General features: G+C 47.8%; 1 protein-coding gene across 4 annotated transcripts; it reads right to left on the bottom strand.

The window, feature by feature from the left end:
• Window positions 1-97: 97 nt before the first annotated feature.
• On the bottom strand, window positions 98-9013 carry Dnajb2 (DnaJ heat shock protein family (Hsp40) member B2). 4 transcript variants are annotated; one of them, XM_040753270.1, is made up of 11 exons: window positions 8830-9010; window positions 8494-8591; window positions 7851-7960; window positions 6630-6683; window positions 6325-6447; window positions 4993-5085; window positions 4706-4808; window positions 4482-4552; window positions 2129-2332; window positions 1207-1234; window positions 98-998 (listed from the first exon to the last, which is right to left on the bottom strand). In XM_040753270.1, exons 2-11 carry the CDS (start codon window positions 8556-8558, stop codon window positions 923-925), a joined length of 927 nt encoding a protein of 308 aa, XP_040609204.1. In that variant the 5' UTR covers window positions 8559-8591; window positions 8830-9010; the 3' UTR covers window positions 98-922. The 4 variants fall into 4 exon arrangements, with proteins under 4 accessions (XP_040609204.1, XP_040609206.1, XP_040609203.1 ...); XM_040753272.1 differs by lacking the exon at window positions 1207-1234 and having other exon boundaries at window positions 8830-9008; XM_040753269.1 differs by having other exon boundaries at window positions 98-2332.
• Window positions 9014-24628: the final 15615 nt, after the last annotated feature.

Raw genomic sequence — 24628 nt, forward strand, 5'->3', positions numbered from 1 at the left:
ATTTGGATTAGGGAAGGTGTAAGGCCCAAGTGTCATCTCGTTGTCCCAGAAGGTCCCTCTTAGGCCATCTTGGAAAGGAGGCACACAGGGCACTAAGTTCTCAAAACTCAACTTTATTGGCTTCCATTTTCCCTGAGTCTGAGCTCAGTTCATCTGGCTTTGGTGGGTCTCAGAGACTCAACGTTACAGAAGCTGTCCACAGCCTGCCCCACCAACCACCCCCCACTGGCCTTGGACTCCCCAGCGGACAGGTGGCTCATGGAGGATGAATGATGATAGAGAGAATGGGCAGCAAGGTCAGAGGCCAAAGAAAGCCATTCAAGCAATATGTCCAACACTCCCTCTGCATGCCAATCTTCGCCATACACACTCCAGCCAAGGCAGCCTTCTCTCCAACGTTCTGCCAGCCCACAGCCATCAGTCTTCCAGGACAATGCCATACCCACTCCATCCACTGCCCACTAGCTTAAGACTTGGGACCCCAGGCTGCCCAAGGGAAATGACCTCTCAGATACTACAGGACTTGGATGTGCTCACTCCAACCTGGGTCTAGCAAGAAGTATTAGAGGAACTAAGGTTCTGGTCTTTTCTCCTTCATCCACAATTCTCACCACCCCTGCCACGGACAAATGAAAGGCAAGATATCCCCATTCAGAGAGTGACACACTGGTCAGGTTTGGAACTACATATCCCAGAAGCCCAGCTTTATAACCGAGCACCACTTCCCCTGGGATAAGAGCTATCAGAAATGAGGCCAGGGTGCATTGCACTCTGGGATTTGTAATCTGCGAGAGCGCTAAGCATCCAGGAGAGAGAGTTCAGAGGCTAAGACTATGGGTGCCTCCCACTCAGTCCCCACCCACCACCCAGGCCCCAGCCCTACACTCAGCTTAAGTGAGGGAGAGGGATGTAGTATTCCCTCCTAGCACATTGGGGAGGGCGCTGTCCCGTTGGAACTGCAGCAACTCTGGATCCAGGATATCCAGCTCAGAACACATCTGGGGAGAGAGCAGGGGTGGGTGACAGGAGAAAGGGTCAGCTGCAAGCAGATGGAGGGTGGAGCAAGCATGCACAGCCGAGGCCAAGCCCTGTGCCAGCCCCTGAGCTCTGATGCCTGAGGGACAAGCAGTACAGATACAGTGCCCCCCAGCCTCCCACTGGGTCCCCCTGGCCCTGGCCCACCTCTCCAAGGATAGCCAGCCTCACCTCTGCCTCGTCCTATGGTCAGGGCAGGCTGAGGCAGCAAGGAGGAGGGAAGAGGAGTTGGTTCTGGTTGAGACTCGGGAGGGCCGAGAGGCTTCAGCCCCACCTAGCTAGCCTCCCCAGAAGATCTCATGGCCCCACTGGCCCCAGCATCTTCCTGGGCACACTGAGGCTTCAAAGAGAAGGAGGAGGGAGTCCTAGCCAAGCAGCAGCAAAGGCAAGTGATGCAGTCACAGAGAGTTGCAGAGAGCAGAGCAGGAGGAGAGCAGCACCAGAGGGGAGACAGAGACGATGACAACAGGTGAGAACTCATTTCTCCACAGAAACCAGGAGGCCCGCAGCTGGGCAAGGACATCAGAGGCTCCACTCAGCCTGCGATGCTCCCCAGGGGAGCTGCCAACTTGAGCTCAGAGCATGGCAGGTCAAGTCCTCCTTCCTTGACAACATCAGCAACATAGACGGCAGAAGAAGACAGGCACAAAAGTCCCACTAATGTCCCTCAGCAATGCCTGATCCAACTGGTGCCTCTGGGCTCCACAGGCCCTTCCGTGGCCCCGACGCCCCTACTCCTGGGCTTTACCTAGGGACTTATCAGCCCTGGACAGAGCACAATAAATCCCCAGCTCATGCTATAGGATGATGGGCCTGGAAGGGAAACTTGTGGAGGGACAGAATTTGGGATCCTGCAACTCAGGCCACAGTCCATTCTGTACTTCCCACAGTGAGCTGGACTCTGAGTCAGGACCTTAATCGGGTCAAGCTCGGCCTGGCTTTCAGAGAATGAGGCAGCGAGAAGCCTTCTCCTCTGAAGATGGGCTGGACTTGGTCGGCTCGCCCCTCACCCCCTGACGAGTGCCTCCCATATCAAGGTCTTGGTGCTGGGCCTTGGACCGCCCCTGCCATCGCTGCTGTGCCCCCCGCCCACCTGCTGGCTTCTGCCCAGCTGCTTCCATCTCTGACAGGCTGTAGGCCATGGCAAGCTGCAGGTCCTCATCCTCAGAAAGGTCGCTGTCAGGGGCACGGGAGACAGGGGTCGGCTGGACCTGTGTGCTCCCCAACCTGGAGGTGACTGAAGGTTGCTGCTCACGACGGCTCAGCTCCAAGCCTAGTGCCAGGTCATCTGGGACACCTGCGAGAGTCACAGCCACCATCATGTTCCAAACCCAAGCTAAAACATCATGACAGACCACCTAACACAGCAATGACCCTGCCCGTTCACGGCCTCTCTCTGGAACTGACGCATATGCATTAGGCATCCCAGGTTGTAGCTATGTCATCTCAAGCACAGTATAAGGCCTCCCTGCACCTCCCTCGTCTATGACACGGGAATGAGAGATTGTCTACACAAGCAAACTGTTCCAATGACTAAATGTGGTAAACCCATGTAAAGTACTTGTCATAGTGCTCAGTGCTGGCAGGTAAGTAGCTAGCCACAGCAAGTCCTTGGGGAAGAGCTCCACCTTAATCCTGAGTCCTGAGTTTGATCCTGGACTAGCACTGTGGCCTAGCATGTATATGTGCAAGGCTCCAGTGTCTGTGTCCAACACACACACACACACACACACACACACACACACACACACACACACACACCTAATTTTGATTCCTGGCTTAATTTATCCCTTTTATATGGTAGACGGTAGTTTTGAGCTAGAAGCTACATGCTTCGGCTCAGGCTCCTCCAATTAAAGCTGGATAAATATGATCTGCACTGCTTTACTCCTGTCTTATGCTACGAATGCAGGACTGAGGAGACAGCTCAGTGTGTAAAGTGCCTGCGATGCGAGCATGAGGACCCCAGCATCCGAGGAAAAAGGGGGGTGTGGCAGTGCACACCTGTAATTCCAGGGCTGGAAGAGCGGGGGTACAAGGGTCCCTGAGGCTTGCTGGCCAGCCAGTTAAGCAAAATCAGTGAGCTCCAAGTTCAGGGAGAGACTCTGCCTCAAAACGAAGGGAGGGAAAAGAGAACATGAGTGGGGAGGAGGACACGGCAGGTAGGACTGGGAGGAGCTGGAGGGTAACGGTGGGTGGGGCATGAGCATCATCGAAATTCATTGTATGCAGGTGTGAAATTCTCAAAATATATTGTATGCAGGTGTGAAATTCTCAAAATATATTGTATGCAGGTGTGAAATTCTCAAAATACATTGTATGCAGGTGTGAAATTCTCAAAATACATTGTATGCAGGTGTGAAATTCTCAAAATACATTGTATGCAGGTGTGAAATTCTCAAAATATATTGTATGCAGGTGTGAAATTCTCAAAATACATTGTATGCAGGTGTGAAATTCTCAAAATATATTGTATGCAGGTGTGAAATTCTCAAAACACATTGTATGCAGGTGTGAAATTCTCAAAAGAGTGAATAGAAAATGGGACTGCAGTTAAGAGCAGGCACTGCTCCCCCACAGGACCAAAGCTCAACCTCCAGCATCCGTATCAGGAGGCTCGAGATTTCCTGAGACTCCATCTCCAAGGGGACTTGGAGATGCCTTGGACCTGTGAGCAACTGCACAGACACAGACACATATGCACACACAGCTACACATAATCAAAAAGAAATCTTAAAATAAATATATGTTTATCTTAAAATAAGTATATATAATTGTAATTTTAAAAAACACAATAGAGGCCAGACAGTGGTGTTGTAGCAAGCCTTTAATCCCAGCACTCAGGAGGAAGAGACAGATGGCTCTCTGTGAGTTCGAGGTCAGCCTGATCTACAGAGCAAGTTCCAGGATAGCAAGGGAAACCGTGTCTCAAAAAAACCAAAACCAAGACAACAACAACAAAAACACAATAGAAGACAACAGACACTGACCTTTGGCGTCCACAGGTACAGTCATGGTACATGCAGTACCTCTCTCTCTCCCTCTCTCTCTCTCTCTCTCTCTCACACACACACACACACTCGCACGTGCACGCATGCAGAGGACAGAAAAAGAGGGACAGAGACAGAGAAAGAAAGCACCCCTGTACCCCACAGTGGCCTTGTATATGTGCACGTCCTTTAAACACTGAGGCTCTCACTCAGTGGTAGAGTTTGCCCAACATGCCTAAGGCTCTGGGTTCAATGCCCAGTGTCACTCACACGGAGAAGCCTCACAAATGTAAGGCATCCCACTAATGATGACGCTAATTAGACAGCCATCTGAGACTCTTCTCCCACTGGCCTTCCGCCAAGGGAGGTAGGAGACACACGGGTCTAAGGCTTCCTGCCAGAAGCCCACTCACTCACCACTGATTGAGACTGACTTCAGCTGCCCCACTCACTCACCATTGATTGAGACTGACTTCAGCTGCCCGTCCTCTTCCACTTCTACCCGCTCCTGCCCATTCTCCATGATCCTGTGGAAGACAGCACACTTCAGTCAATGAACAGAGACTGGTCCGGTCTCTGACAGTTGCTGTGGTCAGGGCAGACTCCATGCTCACACAGCACTTGCTGGGACACCTCATCCCCAGACCGCCCGCCTGTAGGGGCCCAGAAGGAGTGCTCACCTGCGCGTGGTGATGCGGTGTCCTTGGACAAAGGTAGTAGACGTAGAGACAGAACGAAAGGCACCAGCCCCGGGGCTGAAGGAGAAAGACGACGAGGAGAAATCTGTTGGGACAAAGGAGGCAGAGGGGAGGCTATGAGAGGGCAGCTCCTGGCTACCGACCACCAACACTGAAAGCCAGGAGTCTTGGGGGCCCGCACTAAGATCTGCCCCGCCTAGCAAAACCAAAGCCAATTCCAGGGCCTCCAGGACTCACGATTTGCAAAAATGGAAAGGGACAGTGCTTACCAGACTGGCCAGGAAAAGAGGAAGAGAAGGTGAAGAAAGGGCCAGAGTGTCGGGAACCCCGGTTCTGAAGCTCCGAGAAGGGGCCCAAGTCATCTGCAAGAAGGAGATTAGAAGCTGGTGAGGAAATAGCCTCCAAAACCATGTGTGTGCCTGACGCTTTAAAGTCTAGAAATCAAGATGATGAACAAACACGACACTTCTGATTTTTCCTGGTTTGGGTTGTCCAAATTTACAAACTTTTAGAACTTTTTTTTTGAAAAAGGATCTCAGTTGCTCAGACTAACCTCAAATTTAATAGATAGATAAGGATGACTTTGAATCCCTGAACATGGGCCTCCACCTCCCAAGTGAAAAGGGTGTTGTTTTTGTTGTTGTTTGGGTTTTTTTCTTTGTTTATTTGGTTGGTTGATTGTTTGTTTTGAGACAGAGTCTCACTGGGTAACCCTGGCTGGCCTGGAAACTGCTATACAGACTAGACTAGCCTCTAACTCACAGAGTGCCTCTGCCTCCCGAGTTCAGGGTTAAATGTGTGCCCCACCACGTCTGGCTCTCAAGCGCTGAGTTTTTTTTTGTTTGTTTGTTTTTGGTTTTACGAGACAGGGTTTCTCTGTATTGCTTTGGAGGCTATCGGTCTAGCCCGGCCTTGAACTCACAGAGATCCGCCTGCCTCTGCCTCCCGAATGCTGGGATTAAAGGCGTGCACCACCACTGCCCGGCAAGTGCTGAGTTTTTTTACAGGCACGTGTAACCATGCTGTTGACGGAGTCTCCTAATCACCAGTTTACTTTCTGTTGTGTTTTGTTTTGTGATGCTGAGGACTGAAACCAGTGCCTTGCTGGTGCTAGACAGGCGTCTACCACTGAGCCCCTCCCTGGTCACCCAGGAATGCCATTTACTATGTGAGTCTAAGCTAACTAATGTGTTTTCTCATCTGCAAATGCGAATTAAAGTTACTCCCCTCTCAGGATTTACACGAGGTTAGGGGATGCGGGGTTCTTGGCATATATTATTCATGAAAAAAAAAACGGTGTCTGTTGTTATGTGTAATGCTGCTCCTGCTGTCACATGACGCTGGGAGTCTTGTTCCCCCAGTGGCTGTTGTGGAAGTTTAACAATGTGTTCTTGTTGTCATTTAATAAGGCCAGTCTGGAAAGTGTCACGTGAGTCCTGGAGTGTGTGAGGTTCTGTCCTAGCTTTTGCTGGACTCCCACCTACATAGCCTCAAATCGTCTGTCTGTGAAATTGCAATTCCCTCTCAGACTATAGCCTGAGAGATTCTGAAAGGATAGACAGCAGGCAGGAAGAGGGAGCTGAACTATGCTGTGTACATACCAAAGAGCTCTGAAAAAGGGTCCCCACTCCCGAAGAACTCCCGGAAGACTTCCTCAGGGCTGCGGAAGGTGAATGTGAAGCCAGGTCCCATACCACCAGTCTCTGGTTGAGAGGGAGCAGTTCCTGGAAGAGCCGGGATGAGGAGGGGCTTAGAGAATGGCCCTGAGCCAGGGCCCCCAGACATGGCCAGGAGCCTTAGAAAGAGCATGTTCTGCAGGAGCCTTAGAAAGAGCATGTTCTGCAGGAGTTTGCCTGCCCCTCCCTCCTTCCCCACTTTCATCCCGGTACCCCACTACTCCACCTACCTGCCCCCGTCAGCCCTTCCCGGCCATAGCGGTCATAGATCTCTCGTTTGTGCTCTGGAAGAAGAAACCTGGTCATTCCTCCCTTTAGAGTAGTTATCTCCCCTCCCAGGCTAGGACAAGCTTCAGAAAATGCAACTTGGGGGATGGCAGGGTGCCTGGACGCATGATCATAACAACTGCCACATCTATAAAACAGACACACTAACAGCACCTACTTCTCGGCCATCAGAGAGAACCAAACAAGCAACTCACAAAAACTGCCTAGCTTAGTGCCCAACACTGGATAAATATAAGCTAGGGGCTAAGGAAGACTTGGTGGTAGAGACCCCGCCTAACAGGAACAAAACCCCGGGCCTCACACCGAGCTCTGTAACCAGGCTGTCTTCACACTCTTGGCTATCATCTCCCCTCAGCCTGCTAAGTGCTGAGATTACAGGTGTGGGCCACCACCCACAGCTCACATATATATAAAGACACTGTTCATGGAGCCCAGACTGCTCTTGAATTTGGGAGATAGCCAAGAAAGACCTTGAACTTTTGATCCTTCTGCTTCTACCTACCATTGCTAGGATTACAGGCGTGCACCATCATGCCTAGTTTATTTGGGGTCAAATCCAGGGCCTGTGTATGTTACCAAAGCACACTCTATGAACAAAGCTACTCCTCAGCCCACTGTTGCCTGTCCACTTACTGAGACAGGATATATATATATATATATATATATATATATATCTTTGAACTCAAGATCCTCCTGCCTTACCAAAGTACTGGAATTATCATCACTTATAACCATGTCTGGTCAGAATATTTTCTGAATGGAGGAATGACAGACCTGGCTGGGATTGCAGCTTAATGATAGAATGATTGCCTATCGTGTACAATGCTCCAGATACAATCAGCATCACAGAAAAGAAAAAAATCTGTCAGACCTGGATTCATATTCTAGATGAAGAAATGGGCAAGTTATTTCACCTCTCTCGGCCTCGGTTCACCTGCCTGTAAAATGGGGGTGATACGCCTGCTTGGCAGGAAAGCTGTGCCCTTCCCTGGTCAGGACCCATCCTGCTTCCCAGACCCTGGGAGACCGTCAGAACTTGCCATGTAGGAGGAGGCACTTAAACACTATCTTTGAGATAAGCATGGAGGAAACGGGTGACGGAGGCTTGGCTTTGGGAAGGGGTGTGAGATGGGCATGATGGGAAACAGGACCCCATGCCTTACTGTCAGATAGTACTTCATAGGCCTCTGCCACCTCCTTAAATTTTCTCTCAGCAAACTCCTTATTATCTGGGTTCTTGTCTGGGTGCCACTGCAGAGCCTTCTTTCGGTACCTGCAGGAAGTGAGAGAAGCTGGGGGGTCAGGGACCTGCTGTGGGCTCTTCCCACCCACCCGCTGCGCTTAGTCCACCACCCTTTCACTGCTCCAATCCAAGACTGCAGCCATGTTTTCAGGGCTCTCTCTCTCTCCCTGCCCTGTGCCAGGGGTATGAGCGGAGAGTAAGGGTGCCAGAAGAACGCCCCCACCCTGAGGCCTCTCTCGGGGCTCATCGGACAGAGCAATCTACAGCCGCAGAGAGCCTGGGGACACTGGCCTACCTCGTAGAGCCCGGAGCATTTTAGTACTGCAACCTGGGCAAGCCCACAGGTAGGAGAGCTGGAGGAGAGGGGAATCGGGCGGGAGTGTGTAGCGGGCCCCGGAGAAGGACAGCACTTCTTCCCTCGCTGGACTTGGTCCTTGTACTCCCAAGGGTCCCCTTCCTCCCTCCAGGCAACCCTCGAAGGGGCCCTGGCGCTGGGGGGCGGGGAGGGGCAGGGGCAGGGAACAAGGGTCCGAGGCTTTCTGCAGCACAGCCGAGGCACTTACGCCTTCTTGATGTCATCAGCAGACGCACTCCGTGGTACGTCTAGAATCTCGTAGTAGGATGCCATGGCAACTCAGCCGTCAGGCGGCCCTCCTCTGGGCTGCGGAGAGAAGGGGGTCAGGCCAAGCGGGACACCGTGGCTCCCTGCGGCCGCAGCCCCGGACGGGCTGGAGGCGCAGCGAGGTGGAACCCGCGCCTGCAGCCGGTGACTAGGCTCCTTCACAGCCTTATCCAGTGCCGCAGGCCGGTGCCCAGCGTTATCTCGCCGCAGGCCGAGAGAACCCTACCCGAACCCCCTAACTCCAGCAGCCCCCAACCTGACCCAGCCGGGGCCGCACCTCCTCTGCCGGGAGTCCCGCCCCTGCCCCCGCGGGGGAACTGCCTGGCACCCGCGGCCCGGCTCGCGGATGCTGCGTACGACGCGCCAGGCTGGGTTGTGTGCGCAAGCATGCGTCAGCACCGCGGAAGCTACTAGAGACCTAGAGAAGGCCGGCTCGGCCGGTCACACTGGGTGGGGGAGGTGGGGCGCGGGAGGGGGCGCTGCAGGGGCTGCTGGGAAATGGGGGCGGAGCCGTCTATTTTAGTTTCGCACCCAGGCGACGTCATTCCCAGGTGGGACTTGGGAGGCTGAAGTCTGATTCTTCTTTCCAGTCCTGACGCACTCCCTCAAACACAGGCTGAGAGGCCATCTGCAACCTAGGTGCGAGCCCCTTGTCCCTCTGTCGCTGTCCTCTAAACACGCTTTATTGGTCCTTAAGTACGCCACCTAGACCATCACTTCCAAGGACTCACCGAGTCTCCCCTAGGTTTACCTCCTCCCCTGCTTCATAGTCTACCTCCAGCCCTAAGTCTTCAAAAGAGGCTGCCCTAGCTCTCCTGAGTAGGTCAGACCTGCTTTTTATAGCGTCTCCAGGCATTTCCTTCTCCACGCTTTTCAGAGCTACAAATTAACATTTGATGATCATCCACCTCCCCCATTAGGATGTAAATTCCCTGGGGTAAGAATTGTGTCCTCCTTGTCGCCCCCGCCACCCCCTACCCCCCCCCCCCGCCTTTAGTCTTTAGTCAGAGTTGAAAACTACCAGTTGGATGGCTAAATAATACTTGGAAGAATCTTACTAACAGTTTGATACGTAGAGGTGAGGTAGAAGAGCCTGGTAAAAGGAAATTCCTAGAGTCAAGATTCCTCTTCCACGGCTGATCCTGAATAGATCTATTCTACCTGAAATGATTCCTGGATTCAGACCTCATGAAAGGGGGAAACGTTCAGAACTGGCCAATTCCTGAGCATTAGTGGAGTATTCTATTTAATGGTACCAGAATGTACTAAGAATCTGGGGTTATGAGCATAGCTCACGGGTAGAGTACTTACCTAGCAACCATCAGGCCTTACTTAGCCTCAATTCCCAGCACTGAAAGAGAGATAAGGAGCCGGGCGGTGGTGGCACATGCCTTGAGGCAGAGGCAGGCGGATCTCTGTGAGTTCGAGACCGGGCTGGACCGACAGCCTCCAAAACAATACAGAGAAATCCTGTCTCGTAAAACCAAAAAACAAGGCCGGGCGTTGGTGGCGCATGCCTTTAATCCCAGCACTTGGGAGGCAGAGGCAGGTGGATCTCTGTGAGTTCAAGGCCAGCCTGGTCTACTGAGCGAGTTCCAGAACAGCCTCCAAAGCCACAGAGAAACCCTGTCTTGAAAAAAAAACAAACAAAAAACCAAAAAAAAAAAAAAACAAAAAGCAAAAAAAAAAAAAAAAAAAACAAAGAGAGAGAGAGAGAGATAAGGGGGCACAGATTGTGACCTAGTCCCTGCTAAGACAGAAGCCTGTCAACAGAGTCCACTGGGAAACTCTGAGAGCGGGGCTGCGGGTTGCAATAGGTTGCTTCTGTATGACTCCTTAAATATAGGTAGCACCTGCTTCTTTGAAAGTTTTCATCTGATGCATGGTTTATAGAAGGTGTCATTAGCACAGTGCTTTCTGGTGTCGCACTTGACCTAAGCAGTAAGAGTTGTATGAGCCCATTCAGTGTTTCAGGATGGATGACTTGGGGACATCTCATCAAAGCAACATCTTGAGCAGGGCATGAGAGAAGGCAACAATCACTTGTCTGGTTTTCCTGCCTGCCCATCTTCTGAACTACCTACCTACTTTTGGAGAATTCCCATCTATGTCTAAGGAAGTTTCATTGTTTTGGCCCTAATAAGAGATGCAGCGTCTACCACAGAACCTTGAGGCTCTCACACACTTCCTGCTCTGAGGGTGCATGTTCAAGCCATGAGGTCGGCCATGGAGGTGCCACTAGTAAGTGGGACTTCAAATCTGGAGCAAGGCAAGAAGGTGAAGGTGGCTAAGAATTTATTTCTGTGTGGTGCAGGTTACCATGGGGCTTGCAGCGCCCTCTTGCGCCTGGAGGAGGAAGTGTCGGTTTCCACGATGAGGGCAAATGGTCACTGCAGAGAAGGGAGGGCACCAAGTTGCCAGACCTCCTTCAGTGATGCTGATTACTGAGCCTTCACACTGACTGAATCAATGTGAACTCTATACGTTGCTAATTTGAGGGTGATTTGGGAGAGGGAAATGGTTGGCTTAGTATAGACTTTTTAAAAATTTGTTTTATTTTGTTGTTTAATTTACTTGAATTAGCCCTTGCTGTTTTTTAATAGGAGCCCCAATTGACCCAGTGATCAAGGGCTCATATTTGATTTAAACAAATCAACAGTAAGTACATTATTCCAAAATTTTCCAATTTTCTATTTTCTTCTCTCATGTCAACAGACTTGGCTAGCACCTACCTACCAGGAATGCGAAATTAACAATAGAAAAGCCAGGGTCAGTGAGATGGCTCAGTGGCGAGATGAGTCAGGGGTAAAGGTACTTGATTTGCCACGAAGCCCGATGACCTGAATTCAATCCCTGGGCCCTCTATCTCCACTGGTGTGCCAACACACAGAGACACATGCACACAATACACTATTTTCAGTGTTAAAGACTAGAAAACCTGGGTGTGGTGGATTGCACCTGTAGTCTCAGCCCCTTGGGAGGCTGGGGAAGGAGGACTGACTCAAATTCAAGACAAGCCTAGAATAATGAGTTGCAGACCAGCCTGGACTGCACATCGAGACCTTGTTTAAAAACCAACCAAACAAACAAGAAATAACAACAACAAAAAGAGTAAGAGTGCAAGAAGGGTAATTAGAAGCCCAGAGTCTGAGACCGAAGAAGGTCAGCCTGGGCTATGTACCAAATAGGAAAACAGAAAGATTTATAATTAGAATTTGTACTCAAGGAGATTAGATTTTTGACAAGATATAGATAAATGAAAACCAAAAGAAAATTATGGGTCATTCCTAGAAGAAGCAGATAAAGGCTTAACTTTTCTTTGTTCACAAAGAAAGTCAAAGAATTTGTAAGACAAACTTTTTGTTTGTTTGGGTTTTGGTTTGTTTTTCAAGATATGATTTCTCTGTGTAGCCCTGGTTGTCCTGGAATTAGTTGTGTAGACCAGACTAATCTCAGAGATCTGACTGCCTTGGCCTCCCGAGTGCTGGGATTAAAGGTATGTATCACCACAATCCGGCACAAACTTCTTTTTAAAAATTTAGTACTGGGGGTGCTGGAGAGATGACCCAGCAGTTAAAAGCACTGGCTGCTCTTCCACATGCAGGCTAAAACACCAATGCACATAAAATACAAATAATCTTAAACAGAATTTAATACTGGGGTTAAACCTGGGAAAGCACACCCGCTGGGTGGGTGTACCACACCTCTAGCACGCAGTGTAATTTTTTTTTTTTTTTTTTGGTTTTACGAGACAGGGTTTCTCTGTATTGTTTTGGAGGCTGTCGGTCCAGTCTGGCCTCGAACTCACAGAGATCCACCTGCCTCTGCCTCCCGAGTGCTGGGATTAAAGGCATGCACCACCACCACCCAGACTCAGTGTAATTTTTATAAATCATTTTCTGGGGGGAAGGTAGGGGGTGAGAGGATTGTCAAAATAGGGTCTAGGATGGAGTTGTGTGAGGAGATTTCTGAGTGCTTGTGAGGAAACAAGAAACCAAGGCAAGGGTCTTGTGACCTCAGTTTCTTCAAACTACAGAACTTTTCGTGCCCTTCCCAAGTGTAGTGGATAGGAGTGAGTTTGCTTCAGATAATCTTTACAACTGGCTATGGTTATTTGTTTATATATCTCCATGGAAAAATATGTTTTTGTAAAATTCGGCTTGTCGACCACAAGTGGCTTTTCCTTGTGGTTGTACACTTTACTCACGTGACTCCTCTTAACCCTCAGTATAAATCGTCTGATGCTCTGAATAAAAAGTTGGCTATTGAATGAGATTTTAGTCTGTGTCATTTTCAACTCCATTCTCCCAGGTCTCACCCCCTCTAGAGTAGTAAGCGGGGTGGGAAATGTTGAGACAGGATCTCTTATAGCTGAGGCTGGCCTCAAACTTATATAACTGAGGCAGGCCTTGGACTCTGATCCTTCTGCCTCCATCTCCAAAGGGTTGGGTTTCCAGGTGTGAGCTTAGAACCCATTGTAATTTTTAAAATTGATAAAGGTCGCAAGACAGCTCACAGACCAGGAAGTCTGGCTTTTAATTCATGAAAAGATCTTCAGTCCCATTATAATGAAAGAGTTATAAACAAAAGCTGCAAGAAAGCACTTTGCTTTTTGAATGATTGGCAATGTTCTCAAAGCTTAACACACTGAAGGCAAGTCTGTGGGTAGTCAGGCATTTGTAGTGGGAGGGCCAGCCGATAAGTGGGATTTGTCTAAAGACAGTAACATAGGACACAAAAAATTAAAAGTGTAGCGTTTGATGTAATAAAGCCAATTCTACAAACTTGTGGTTATACATATATGCAAATAAATATATCCAAGGGTTAATGCAGTCTTCTCTCTCTCTCTCTCTCTCTCTCTCTCTCTCTCTCTCTCTCTCTCTCTCTCTCTCTCTCTCTCTCTCTCTGAGACAGGGTTTCTCTGTGTAGCCTATCCTGGAACTTGTAGACCAGGCTGGCCTTGAACTCAGAGATCCACCTGCCTCTGCCTCCCAAGTGTTCATCGCCACCACCTGGCTTGATGTATTCTTCTTTAATTCCATAAGATTAGAAACAACCAAAGCATCTATTACTGGCCAACTTGTTAAGAATATGCTGGAATATTATCACCAACAAAAATGAGGTATTGTTAAGTGAAGTTTTGTTAAATGACGTATTGTTAAATGTTAATACAGACCATCTTCTGTACTGACTGCTAAGTAGAAAAATTAGGTACAAAGTTAGAGTAAATATATATGCACATGTTAGATGCACGTAGGTGTCTAGAAGAAGACAACAGGGCTGGGAATGTAACTTCCTGGTAGAGCATTTGCTTAGCACGCCCATGACCTTAAAGCTCATCCCCAGAACTACAAAAGTTTAAAATAAACAATGGGGCCAGGTTCATGGTAGAGCACACCTTTAAGCTCAGCACTCAGGTCTACAAAGCAAGTTCCAGGACAATCAGAACAACTTAGAGAGTCCCTGTCTTAAAAAACAAAAGGTGGATAAACCGTGGAAATGATTTAAACAATCAGGAGGGGCTGGAGAGCTGTGCAGTTCAGAGCTCTCACTGCTCTTACAGGCAACATGGTGTGGCCCTCAGCCTCCACATCAGGTGGCAGCCAACTCCAGCCCCAGATCTGATGCCCTCTTCTGACCTCTGTGGACACCTGTACTCACATGCACACAGACAGACAGACAGACAGACAGACAGACAGACAGACAGCCACACACACACACACACACACACACACAAATAAATGTTACTTTTTAAATAAGTCTTTTTTTGTTTTTCAAGACAGGGTTTCTCTTGTAGCCCTGACTGTCCTGGAACTTGCTTTGTAGACCAGGTTGGCCTCAAACTCAGAGATCTGCCTGCCTCTGCCTCCCAAGTACTGGGTATAAAGGCATGCATCCCCATGCCAGGCTTTAAAAAATAAATCTTAAAGAAGCAAGCAAAAATTCAGGTGTGGTGGCACATGTCTGTAATCCCAGCACCTAAGGGAAGCAGAGTATGGTGAACTAAAGGCCAAAGTAGATTACATAGCAAGAGCCTGTCTTAGAGGGAAAAAAAATAAAGGTAAACAATGTTAGATATGGTAGCTGCCAAGAGGAGATTTATTATTGCAGTTCATAAGAATTGTTTGTTCCTTTTGAATTCTGAAGCATGTGAACATGAACATTCAAATACACACAAAAAGTTAAAGCTAGTTAGGGAATTAGGGCAACGACAAGAAGCCACATAAGTATAATCATAAATCCACAGACTTAGGCTAGCATCACTCTGAGCGCCAAATGAATCACAGGGACAGATAGAAGACAGGGCCCAGGGAAATCCATGAAGGGAAAACTCCCAGGTTCTACATGACTGTGACCTAAGCTGGCAGACATGGCAACAGCGACACCAAGAAGATCAAACAGAGGTGGCATTTCAAAAGGAGATGACAAGAAATGCAGCTTTGGAGACAGACAAACTCCTGACACAGCAGAGATGAGGTCCAAGGCTGGGAACCTGTCACATGAGTCTACCTGCAAGAGGTAATTGTACCCTGGCTTTAGAAGTATGAAGGATGAAAGCGTTGCCTTGCTCTGAGGGAGTCCCCAGGAGCCAGGCTGGGTGGTGCTCACAGCTACCCCAGAGGGTCTGGGCTGCTCCCTTCCCATATCCACACCCCATCCAACCCAGACCTGTCAGTGCACGCCAATGCGGGCATGGAGATATGTATACTAGCTAGGAGGTATAGCTAGAAGGAGATAGCCTCAGAGACACCCAGAGTGGGCTGGCTAGTACTCCCAACACTGTGCCTATCTGGGCACTCAGCCAACCCAAAGATGACCCTTTCCTCTTAGTCCTCTCCACTGGTCTCTCCTAGTCCCTCACCACACCTCCATGAGGTACTGTGAGACTCTTCCAAAGGACAGCCGCAGCCCAAAGACTGTCCCCAAAGAAGCCTGTGTCCTGGTTCAGGCCTTGCCTCATCTGGTGCCTTGATGCGCTCCATCCCATAGTCAGGCAGAGGAGTTGTCAAGCATCAGTCCCTCCCTGCCCTCAAGGTGCCTGAGTCACTGTCTAGGCATTGGGCAGCTGGCAGGCCAGAAGAGGTGGTGTCTGGCACCACCATAGACAAGAGGGTTGAAAGCCAGAGCACCAGCTTCTGTTCAGGCTTGCCTGGTTTGAATCCTGATCCCTCCATTTACTAGGGAGGTAACCGTGGACAAGACACGCAGCTTCTTGAAGCCCAAAACACTCCCTTCAACAAATACGGACTAATATAGCAGGCAAACTCCGGGATGCCAATAATAAAGTGGTGAACAGACCTTATCTCCACGGGACTTGCAGTAGGTACAATGACTACACCCATTTGCAGTAGGCATAATGACTACATCCATTTTAGGTTTAAATAAGATAATATAAGGTATCTTGAGGATGCTCATGAACAGTTGGAGTTTGTCTAGTGTGCTGGTTGATTTTTATTGTCAACTTGACACTATGTAGAGTCACCTGGTGTACTGGCTAGATTTTTATTGTCAACCTGACATAAGCTAGAGTCATCAGAGAGGAGGGAGCCTCAATTAGGAAAAAGTCTCCATAAGATCAGGCTGTAAGCAAACCTGTAGGGCATCTTCTTAATTAGTGATTAATGAGGGAGGTCCCAGTCCATTGTGAGCGGGGCCATTCCTGGGCTGATGGTTCTGGATTCTATAATAAAGCAGGCTGAGCAAGGCATTAGGAGCATGCCAGTAAGCAGTTCCTGCCTCCAGGTTCCTGTTTGAATGACCGTCTTGGCTTCCTACAATGTGGAAGTGTAAGTCAAATAATCCTTTCCCCCACAACTTGCTTTTTGGTCATGCTGTTTCATCTCAGCAATAGAAACTCTTAACTAGGACAGCTGGGAAGAGGGAACTTCTGTTGAGGAATTTCCCAGATCATATTGGCCTGTGGCCACATCTTCAAGAGACTGTCATGATTGATGGCTGAGGTAGAAGTGTCCATCCCAGTGTGGGTGGCACCATCCCCAGGCTGGTAGATCTGGGATGTCCAAAATAAGTTAGCTGAGCATGAGCCAGAGAGCAGCATCTTCCATGTTTCTGCTCCAAAGTTCTCGCACAATGATGCATCGTGACCTGGAAGTGTAAAATGAAATAAAGCCTTTCCTCCCCAAGTTGTTTTTGGTCATGCTGTAGTAATATTTGATGAGTTGCATCTAAGATATTGTTATTATCTTGCCTGGGCATGCTTTATACCAGCACTTCTCAACCTGTGGCTCACAACCCCCTTTGGGAGTCACATATCAGATATCCTGCATATCAGATATTTAAAGTACAATTCATAACAGTAGCAAAATTATAGTTATGAAGTCACAATTAAATAATTTTATGGCTGGGGGGTCACCATAACAAGAGGAACTGTATTAAAGGGTCATAGCATTAGGAAGGTTGAGAACCACTGTTTTATACTGATATGAAAAGGGATGTCTGGGCAGTGGTGGCGCACACCTTTAATCCCAGCACTTGGGAGGCAGAGGCAGGCAGATCTTTGTGAGTTCTAGGCCAGCCTGGTCTACAAAGCTACATAGAGAAACCCTGTCTTGAAAATCAAAAAAGGAGAGGAAAGGAGAGAAAAGGGAAGGAAAGGGAAGGGAAGGGAAGGGAAGGGAAGGGAAGGGAAGGAAAGGAAAGGAAAGGAAAGGAAAGGAAAGGAAAGGAAAGGAAAGGAAAGGAAAGGAAAGGAAAGGAAAGGAAAGGAAAGGAAAAAAAAAGGGATGCAGATCTGGAAATTGGTTGCAGGACCTGGAAGCCCTTGATGATTAATTCTAAAGCTCTTCAGCAATGCTGTAGACCTATTGTATGCTTGGAAACAAGGCTGTGACAGGATCTGATCACCACTCACCAATCACAGTGGTCTCCAGGCCCACAAACATTGCGTGGGGTACATGTTTTCCAGTCTCACTTTCACTAAAAAGGTGATGAAGGAGTCATATCCTCCACTGATGGCTTGGTCACTGGGCATCTGCCCATCTGGTTGGATCTCATGCTCCAGGAAGTAGAGCTCCCAGTGGGCAATGGCCTTCTGCACACTGGACTTCCCCAAGTGGACTGAGATGTGCTCACACCAAACAGGCAGAGGACAGCTTTGGAGAAGCCGATACCTTATCTTCTGTGCCCCTTTCCTTCCATGGTTCTCTAGTTGAATGCCAAGGAGCATGGACTTTGCACCTCTTTCCCCACCTCCCGTGTCTAAGCATTACTGGTAGCATTGAGGACCCACAGGGCACTGGCTGTTGGGGTTGTGCCAAAACTCTGGGGGAAACAGATGTGGGTAGATTCTAGTGCCTCCCTCAGTGACTAAGCACTCCAATGAGGGGATCCAATGGGTCTGGCAGAGTGCGATAGTAAAAACCATCTATGTTCAGAAACGGGGAGCCAAAAGAGAGGAAAGCAAGAGAAAGCAGATACAGGGATAGTAACATCAAGGGAAGATGCTAATACCAAAATTGGGATAATGGTTCTTCTCTCTGGCCGGAGAAGGAAGTGGATTTACTTGGAGGCTTGGTAGCCAGTGTTCATTCATATTATTCCTTGTACTCTTTTGCATTACTACATTTCATGGTTTCATTTGTTACCGATTCATCAGTTTTGCTGAGCTTAGGGCCTCACACAGGCTGAGCAATTGCTCCATCGCTATGGCTTCATCTCAGTCCTTAATATTTTTTGGATATGAGGTCACACTAAGTTACGTAGGCTGGTTTTGAACTCGTGAACGTCCTACCTCAGCCTCTCAAGCAGCTGGAGTTACAGGCCTACGCCACCATGCCTGGCTAGTGTTTTGTAACATCTAACGAGGATACTTTATTCATAAACCTAGCACACCACTGGCTTTTAAAATATGACCTATGGGCTGGGCGTTGGTGGCGCACGCCTTTAATCCCAGCACTCGGGAGGCACAGGCAGGCCTGTGAGTTCGAGACCAGCCTGGTCTACCGAGTGAGTTTCAGGACAGCCTCCAAAGCCACAGAGAAACCCTGTCTCGAAAAACCAAAATAAATAAATAAATAAAATAAAATATGACCTATGGACCTGGATTTATGATTCGGGGGTGAATGGTGAATGGAATTTATCCGGAAGTGATCTGCATCTGAGACCTAGGATGTCTCTATTGCTCTTATATAAGAATCTTAACCTTTGTATTGATGTCCTTATAAAATGTAGGTGACAGTAAGAGCCCTCTATGAGAGGTGAATGAATGAATACTTAACAGCTGCTCAGCCCATTACCTTACATACACACTGGGGGACTTCATTCGTGTTGGAGAGCCTTATCAGTTTTTCAGACCCTGGTGTTATTATAAAAGAAAATAACGAGTGAGAGATTTAGATATTCAAAGACTCGAGAATTCCCCAGGTATGGGAGGGAGGGAGCCTGATTTGCCTGGCAAAAAGCCAGCACCCGCTAAAGTATCCCTGAGCCTATTCAGTCTCCATCCATGAAATCAGACACAGTCCTGGCCCCAGGAACCATCAGCCTACCCAGGGTATCTGGCTTCTCAGGGAACAATGCTCCATGCTGTGAAGCAGCAGGTTTGGAACAAAGAAACTCGCCTCTGGAGACATGTTTCTTCACTGTGGCTTCCTTCCGAGATCCAATTTCGGTAAACATGGTATAATCTTCTACCCAAAAGGCTTTGTTGTGCTGTTTGGTTCCCATTTAATAAGCATGAACTAGATGCCACGTGATACATTACAGAAGTCTCACACAGCTCATCTTCACAGCAATTCCTTAGGTAGCTACCTCCACCCCCTACACACACACACACACACACACACACTTTACAGTGAAGGAATATGACCCTCGGAAAGATTAGGCCACCTTCTCAAGGTCATGAGCAAAAGCAGACATATTCTGAGCAGGGATAGCCTGGCTCCAACCATGCCTTTAACTGTTCTTCTATCTTGCCTGGTGGAAAGACAGTGGAAGGTATCAAAAGTGCCTAGCCCCTGTTCAACCCAGACCAACAGCTCCAGATGCATGTAGCATTCCCTTCGTATGCTCTCTCTCCTGCTAACACGGAGCTGACATGAGAGGTCAAAGGTGTGACAAATGAGTCAGTGAATGACAGTTTACAGAAGGGCATGTCTCCAAAGCTGTCCTTCCACAGCTGAAGGAAGGGAACCAGAGCCCTGGAAGTCTGCATTGGTAAGTGAGTGCAGGGCTTGAAGATTCAACCAGAATGGAAAATGTCTACACTTTCTGCTCAAATTCTGGTGACCTCCCTGCCACTGGTCACCCCTGAATTCAGAGCCCTTGAACAGCTCTGCTCCTGAGCCTAGACTGTCCTAGGCTCTGGTCCATTCCCTGTACATGCTCCCTCTACCAGTACATACATATGCAAGTCTCTCTCTAACCTAACATTACTTCACTACATGCTGTAGCACCACAAACATCTGGACTCCCAAGTTTTCTTTACCCCAACCTTCTGGACCTACTGGGCCCCCATCCCTGCTTACCATACTGCCCAGCCAGAAATGACTGGAGTCTGATGCCTGTGTGTCTGCCACTGGGAAGAAAGATGCGTCTGTGAGAGCCTACTTCTGATCTATCCTTTCTGGTGGCTCTCAATGGGGAATGTTGTAAATAAGTAAAACACCAAAACCCCAAAAACACTATGTCCCAGGAGAGCTGGCCTTTTGACTGTTTCAGGAACAGCAAGCAAGAACCTAAGAGTCCAGTCTGATCCAAACAGGGGAGCTGAGAGGGATGGGCAAAGGAGGGCCAGGGCTCGTAACACACACAAGTGTCCATGGCAGGTCCATTGCCAGTCATACAATCCCATTTTTTGGATGACCCTCTCAGCTGGCAGAGGGTTTTGAAATAAAGCCCCCCTGAGTGACACATTCTTCTCCTGAGGTTGGCAAGGACAGGGAGTGGGGGGGGGCAGGCAGCACTAAGTGCCTGCAGCAATCCAGAAATAATGAATTATCAAGCAAGAGATAACGCCTAGGGCATTCTTGTAGAAACTCAGAATGCCGTGAAATATAGGGAGCTAGAGTCTAACAAAAGCCATGTCTAAGACCTACAAGCACATAGCTTCTTTTGCCCTGGACTTCTCATCTGTCCAATAGGGAGAAGGGGCAATATAAGTTTCTCAAAGGGGAGAAACTTTCACAAATGCATGACCCAGAAGTGCTGCTGTTCTCCACTGGCAAAGCAAGATGATGAGTTTGTGTGTGTGTGTGTGTGTGTGTGTGTGTGTGTGTGTGTGTGTGTGTGTGTGTGTGTTTGAGATGGGGAGGTCTCATTGTGTAGCCCTGGCTGATCTTCTTGCCTCTGCCTCCAGAGTATTGGGATTATAGGCGTGACCACCATACTTGGCTTTTCCTTCATAATTCGTAATGAAGTTTTGTCCCTGTCTACTTTGATTCCCTCAGCAGCTTTGCAAAGGAGACAAGATGGTCCTATCTCTCCCAGGATGAAGGAAAGGAAAATGAAGCCTCTGGTGTCCTGCCCAAGGTCACTTGGGGGTTCATTAGTGGTGGAATTAAGATTCTTCTGAGATTTCTTGCACACAGCAGTGTTCATAATCCTACAAACCCTCCTATCTCAATTTAAGATTTTATATATATATGTATGTGGCTAGGTGCCATCTTAAATACCTCTACCCACCCCATGTCTTTATCTCCTTCCTCTCAGTCTTGATCCCATGGCCAGCCAAAATCACTCCTGTGCACTTCCCTCAACTCTCTTGCCCCCAATTTAGCTTTAGCATTCTCCTTTGATGAGACAAGAACCTCTGTTAAATCGATTTCTTTACCAGTTGAACAGTGGCTGCAGAGAAACCTAGAGCCTGACTTACCAATGGCTTCCATTTCAGTGGATTCCAGCATTGTTTTAGACATCACAGTGATTTTTTTAGTTCCTCCTCCAGGTAGAACCACAGGCAGGAACTAGATGTCATTAAACTAAAAGTATGTGCCTTAGCAATCCTGCTCAGGAAATAGTGGCTAATGTGAAATTCTAGCTACTGTGCCCAATGCTAGGAAACTTGTTCTAAGATAGAAGCCGTTTCCAAGACCCACTTACCACCCAGACAAGGACTAGCCCAGAATCTCCAGATGGCTGCCTACCAATGTGGATATGGATCAGAGTCTCCAAAGCCAGAATATTCTCTTTCTTCTGGTCTAATTGGCAAAGAGAAGAGACATGGGCTATGATAATACCCAGGTTTGGTGAGAGAAACCTAATGCTGAATTGGCCTACAAAGAAACCAGAGACTTTAGGAATTATTAAGCAGATTGATACACATGGAATGAGAAGTCCTTCAACTTCTTCCAGACCTTAAGCCAGGTCTGGTCCAGGCCTTTAATCCCAGCACTTAGAGGCAGAAGCAGGAGGATCTCTGTGAGTTTGAGACCAGCCTGATCTACAGAGCAAGTTCCAGGACAGCCTCTAAAACAATACAGAGAAACCCTGTCTCGAAAAACAAGAAAACAAACCAAAAAACAAACAAACTTCTTCCAGACTTTGAACCCAGATACCTCAGAGTTGACTTAGTCACCACCAGCTCTGCTATTCAAATGTCGGATGGATATCATGCAAAACAGTTAAAAAATGCTGAGGGATTTGGGTTTTGTTTTGTGTTGAGATGAGGTCTTTTTTCTTTTCTTTCTTTTTGTTGTTTTTGAGACAGGGTCTTTCTTGCTGTGTCACCCAAGGGCTGTCCTGGAACTCACTACATAATCAAAGTTGGCCTCAAATTTCCTCTCCTGCCTTAGCTTCCCTGGTGCTGGAATTATAGACATATGCCACTATGCTTAACCAAAGACTGAGTTTTTTAAGCATATGAATGTTATCTAAGTTATAAAATAAGGGACAGTCAATATTGCTAATTCCTTTAACAAATATCATTGGGCAGTCATTACATGCCAAAACACTGGCCTGGGGTTTAGTGAGGGGTCCAGCAGAGAAGACAAGAAGTCTTTTTAAGGAGTTTTCCTTGGGGGAGACAGACAACAAACATAAAACCCAAAGGGTCAGCCGACAAGAAGGCCCAGCAGATTAAAGTACGTACAGAACAAACCTGATGACCAGGATCTGACTCCTGAATCCCACAGTGAAAGGAGAAAACCAAATCCTGAAAGTTGTCCTGTGACCTCTACATATTCATCATGGCATATGTGTACCTATACTCACACATACCACTCACAATAACAATAATAATAATAATAATAATCATATAAAAGCCATAGCACATAGTATACAAGGTAATAGGAGGCTACTGCTTGAGGTTAGTGAAGGAATATCTCTCTGAGAAGATGATATTACATCCAGACGTGCTTTAATACCAACACTTGGAAGGCTAAGGCAGAGGGAAATCTGTGAGTTCAAGGCCAGTCTGGTCTACAAAGTGAATTCCAGGTCAGTCAAAGCTACACAGTGAGATCCTATCTCAAAAAAAAATTACAGCTGAGATCTGGCTACAACAAAACCTGGAAAAAGCACTTCTAACAGAAAAGCCAAGCAAGACTTGGGAGGCAGCAACAAACCTGTTGTGTTTCAGGAAGGTGGGGGAGAAAGGCTGGGGCAAGATGAGCTCCCAGAGTAAGGAAGACCTCAAAGGTCCTGTTGCAGACTCAGTGGCCGGCCGGCTCGTGTTTGCAGGGCAGGTTTGTGATTTGGAGAGAGCACAAGAGTGTGGGGAATGTGCTGTAGGGTCTCAAGGTGAACCACGACACTGGCTGGAAGGTGACTTCAGGCGTGCAGGAAAGAAGGGAGCAGGTTTAGACTAATGGTGCAGCAGGAGGGGAGTGGGACCAGCTACGTGTTAAGGCAGGGCACAGCAGCCCTCCGAAACAGCCCTGTCCCCACTTCTCCGTCAGATTTTCTTTAAGTACTCACCTTTCTGATTGCTCAGACCAAGGAGGTGAATCTAGATCATTCCAGATCTTCATCCTCTCCCCCCCGAAGTTGGTTGTGGAATAGGCTAGTGAGTCATAAGGATGTCTGCTAATGTGTCCCTCGCCATCCCTTACCTTTCCATTTTTCTTGCAGAGGGTTTTTCTCTTAGATGAAAAGAAATGTAAGAAAACTTTCTCCTTCCCTACCTTAATACAGTGTCATATGAAGTCATGATACTCAAGTTTCTGCAGCCATTTTATGATCATGAGAAAAGATGTCATCAGTCTACTGAGGATGCGAGAGGAGAAAACTGGAAATACTGGAATTATCGAATTAACCCTGGATTAACCCTGAATTAACCATTGAATTAACCCTGGATCGGTCCTACTCTAACTTCTAACAGGGTAATAAATATCTGCATTGTTTAGGCCATAAATAGACATACATTCCATTTTTTTGTTGTTTTTCAAGACAGGGTTTCTCTGTATTGTCCTGGAACTCTCTCTGTAGACCAGGCTGGCCTCGAACTCACAGAGATCCTCCTGCCTCTCTCTCCCGAGTGCTGGGATTAAAGGTGTGTGCCACCAATGCCCGGCTACAATACATTATTTGAAGCCCCCCAAAATATTGTAAAGAGCAGGAAGGCAGGCGAGGCATGGTGGCATACACCTGTAATCCCAGACATCCTGGAGGGGGCCGGGAGTGCGCCAGAGGTTGCAGGGGGAGTAATAAAGTTTTTTTCTTTTCCATTGTGTGAGGATGCAATGTAATTTTATTCTTTCTGTAAAGCCCTAGAAACATTACAATACTTATGCAACAAACATTCAACAATCCCAAAGTAGAAATGATATAATGAAAACTCTAGCTGGTTGTGCTGGTGCACACCTGGAACCCTAGTCCTCAGGAGGCTGAGGCTGAAGGATCATGAGTTCAAGGTCAGTCTGGGCTACACAAGGAGATTCTGTCTCTAATAATAATAATAATAATAATAATAATAATAATAATGTAAATAAATATGTTATAAAGTATCAGTCACAAGCTCCAGGGATTGGAAAGTGGATATAAAGGGGCATTATTCTGCCTACCACAGTTGTTAAATGTGAAGACAGGTCTGGAATGAACTCCCAGTACTAAGGTACATTTGACAACTGGGATTTCATATGACTGCAGAAAAAGAGTTAGCAGAGGAGACAGGTCTCCTT

The sequence above is a fragment of the Mesocricetus auratus genome, unplaced genomic scaffold (genome assembly GCF_017639785.1).
Source record: "Mesocricetus auratus isolate SY011 unplaced genomic scaffold, BCM_Maur_2.0 Super-Scaffold_100010, whole genome shotgun sequence".
Classification (NCBI taxonomy): domain Eukaryota; kingdom Metazoa; phylum Chordata; class Mammalia; order Rodentia; family Cricetidae; genus Mesocricetus; species Mesocricetus auratus.

Excerpts from the sequence above, each read along its gene's own strand:
- Dnajb2 (XM_040753269.1), bottom strand. The coding sequence starts at position 8,558 with ATGGCATCCTACTACGAGATTCTAGACGTACCACGGAGTGCGTCTGCT. Across the intron at positions 5,086-6,324 it reads CCCTTTTTCAGAGCTCTTTG|ATGACTTGGGCCCCTTCTCG; the intron begins GTATGTACACAG and ends TCCTTCTTGCAG. Across the intron at positions 2,333-4,481 it reads GAAGTCAGTCTCAATCAATG|GTGTCCCAGATGACCTGGCA; the intron begins GTGAGTGAGTGG and ends TGACTCTCGCAG.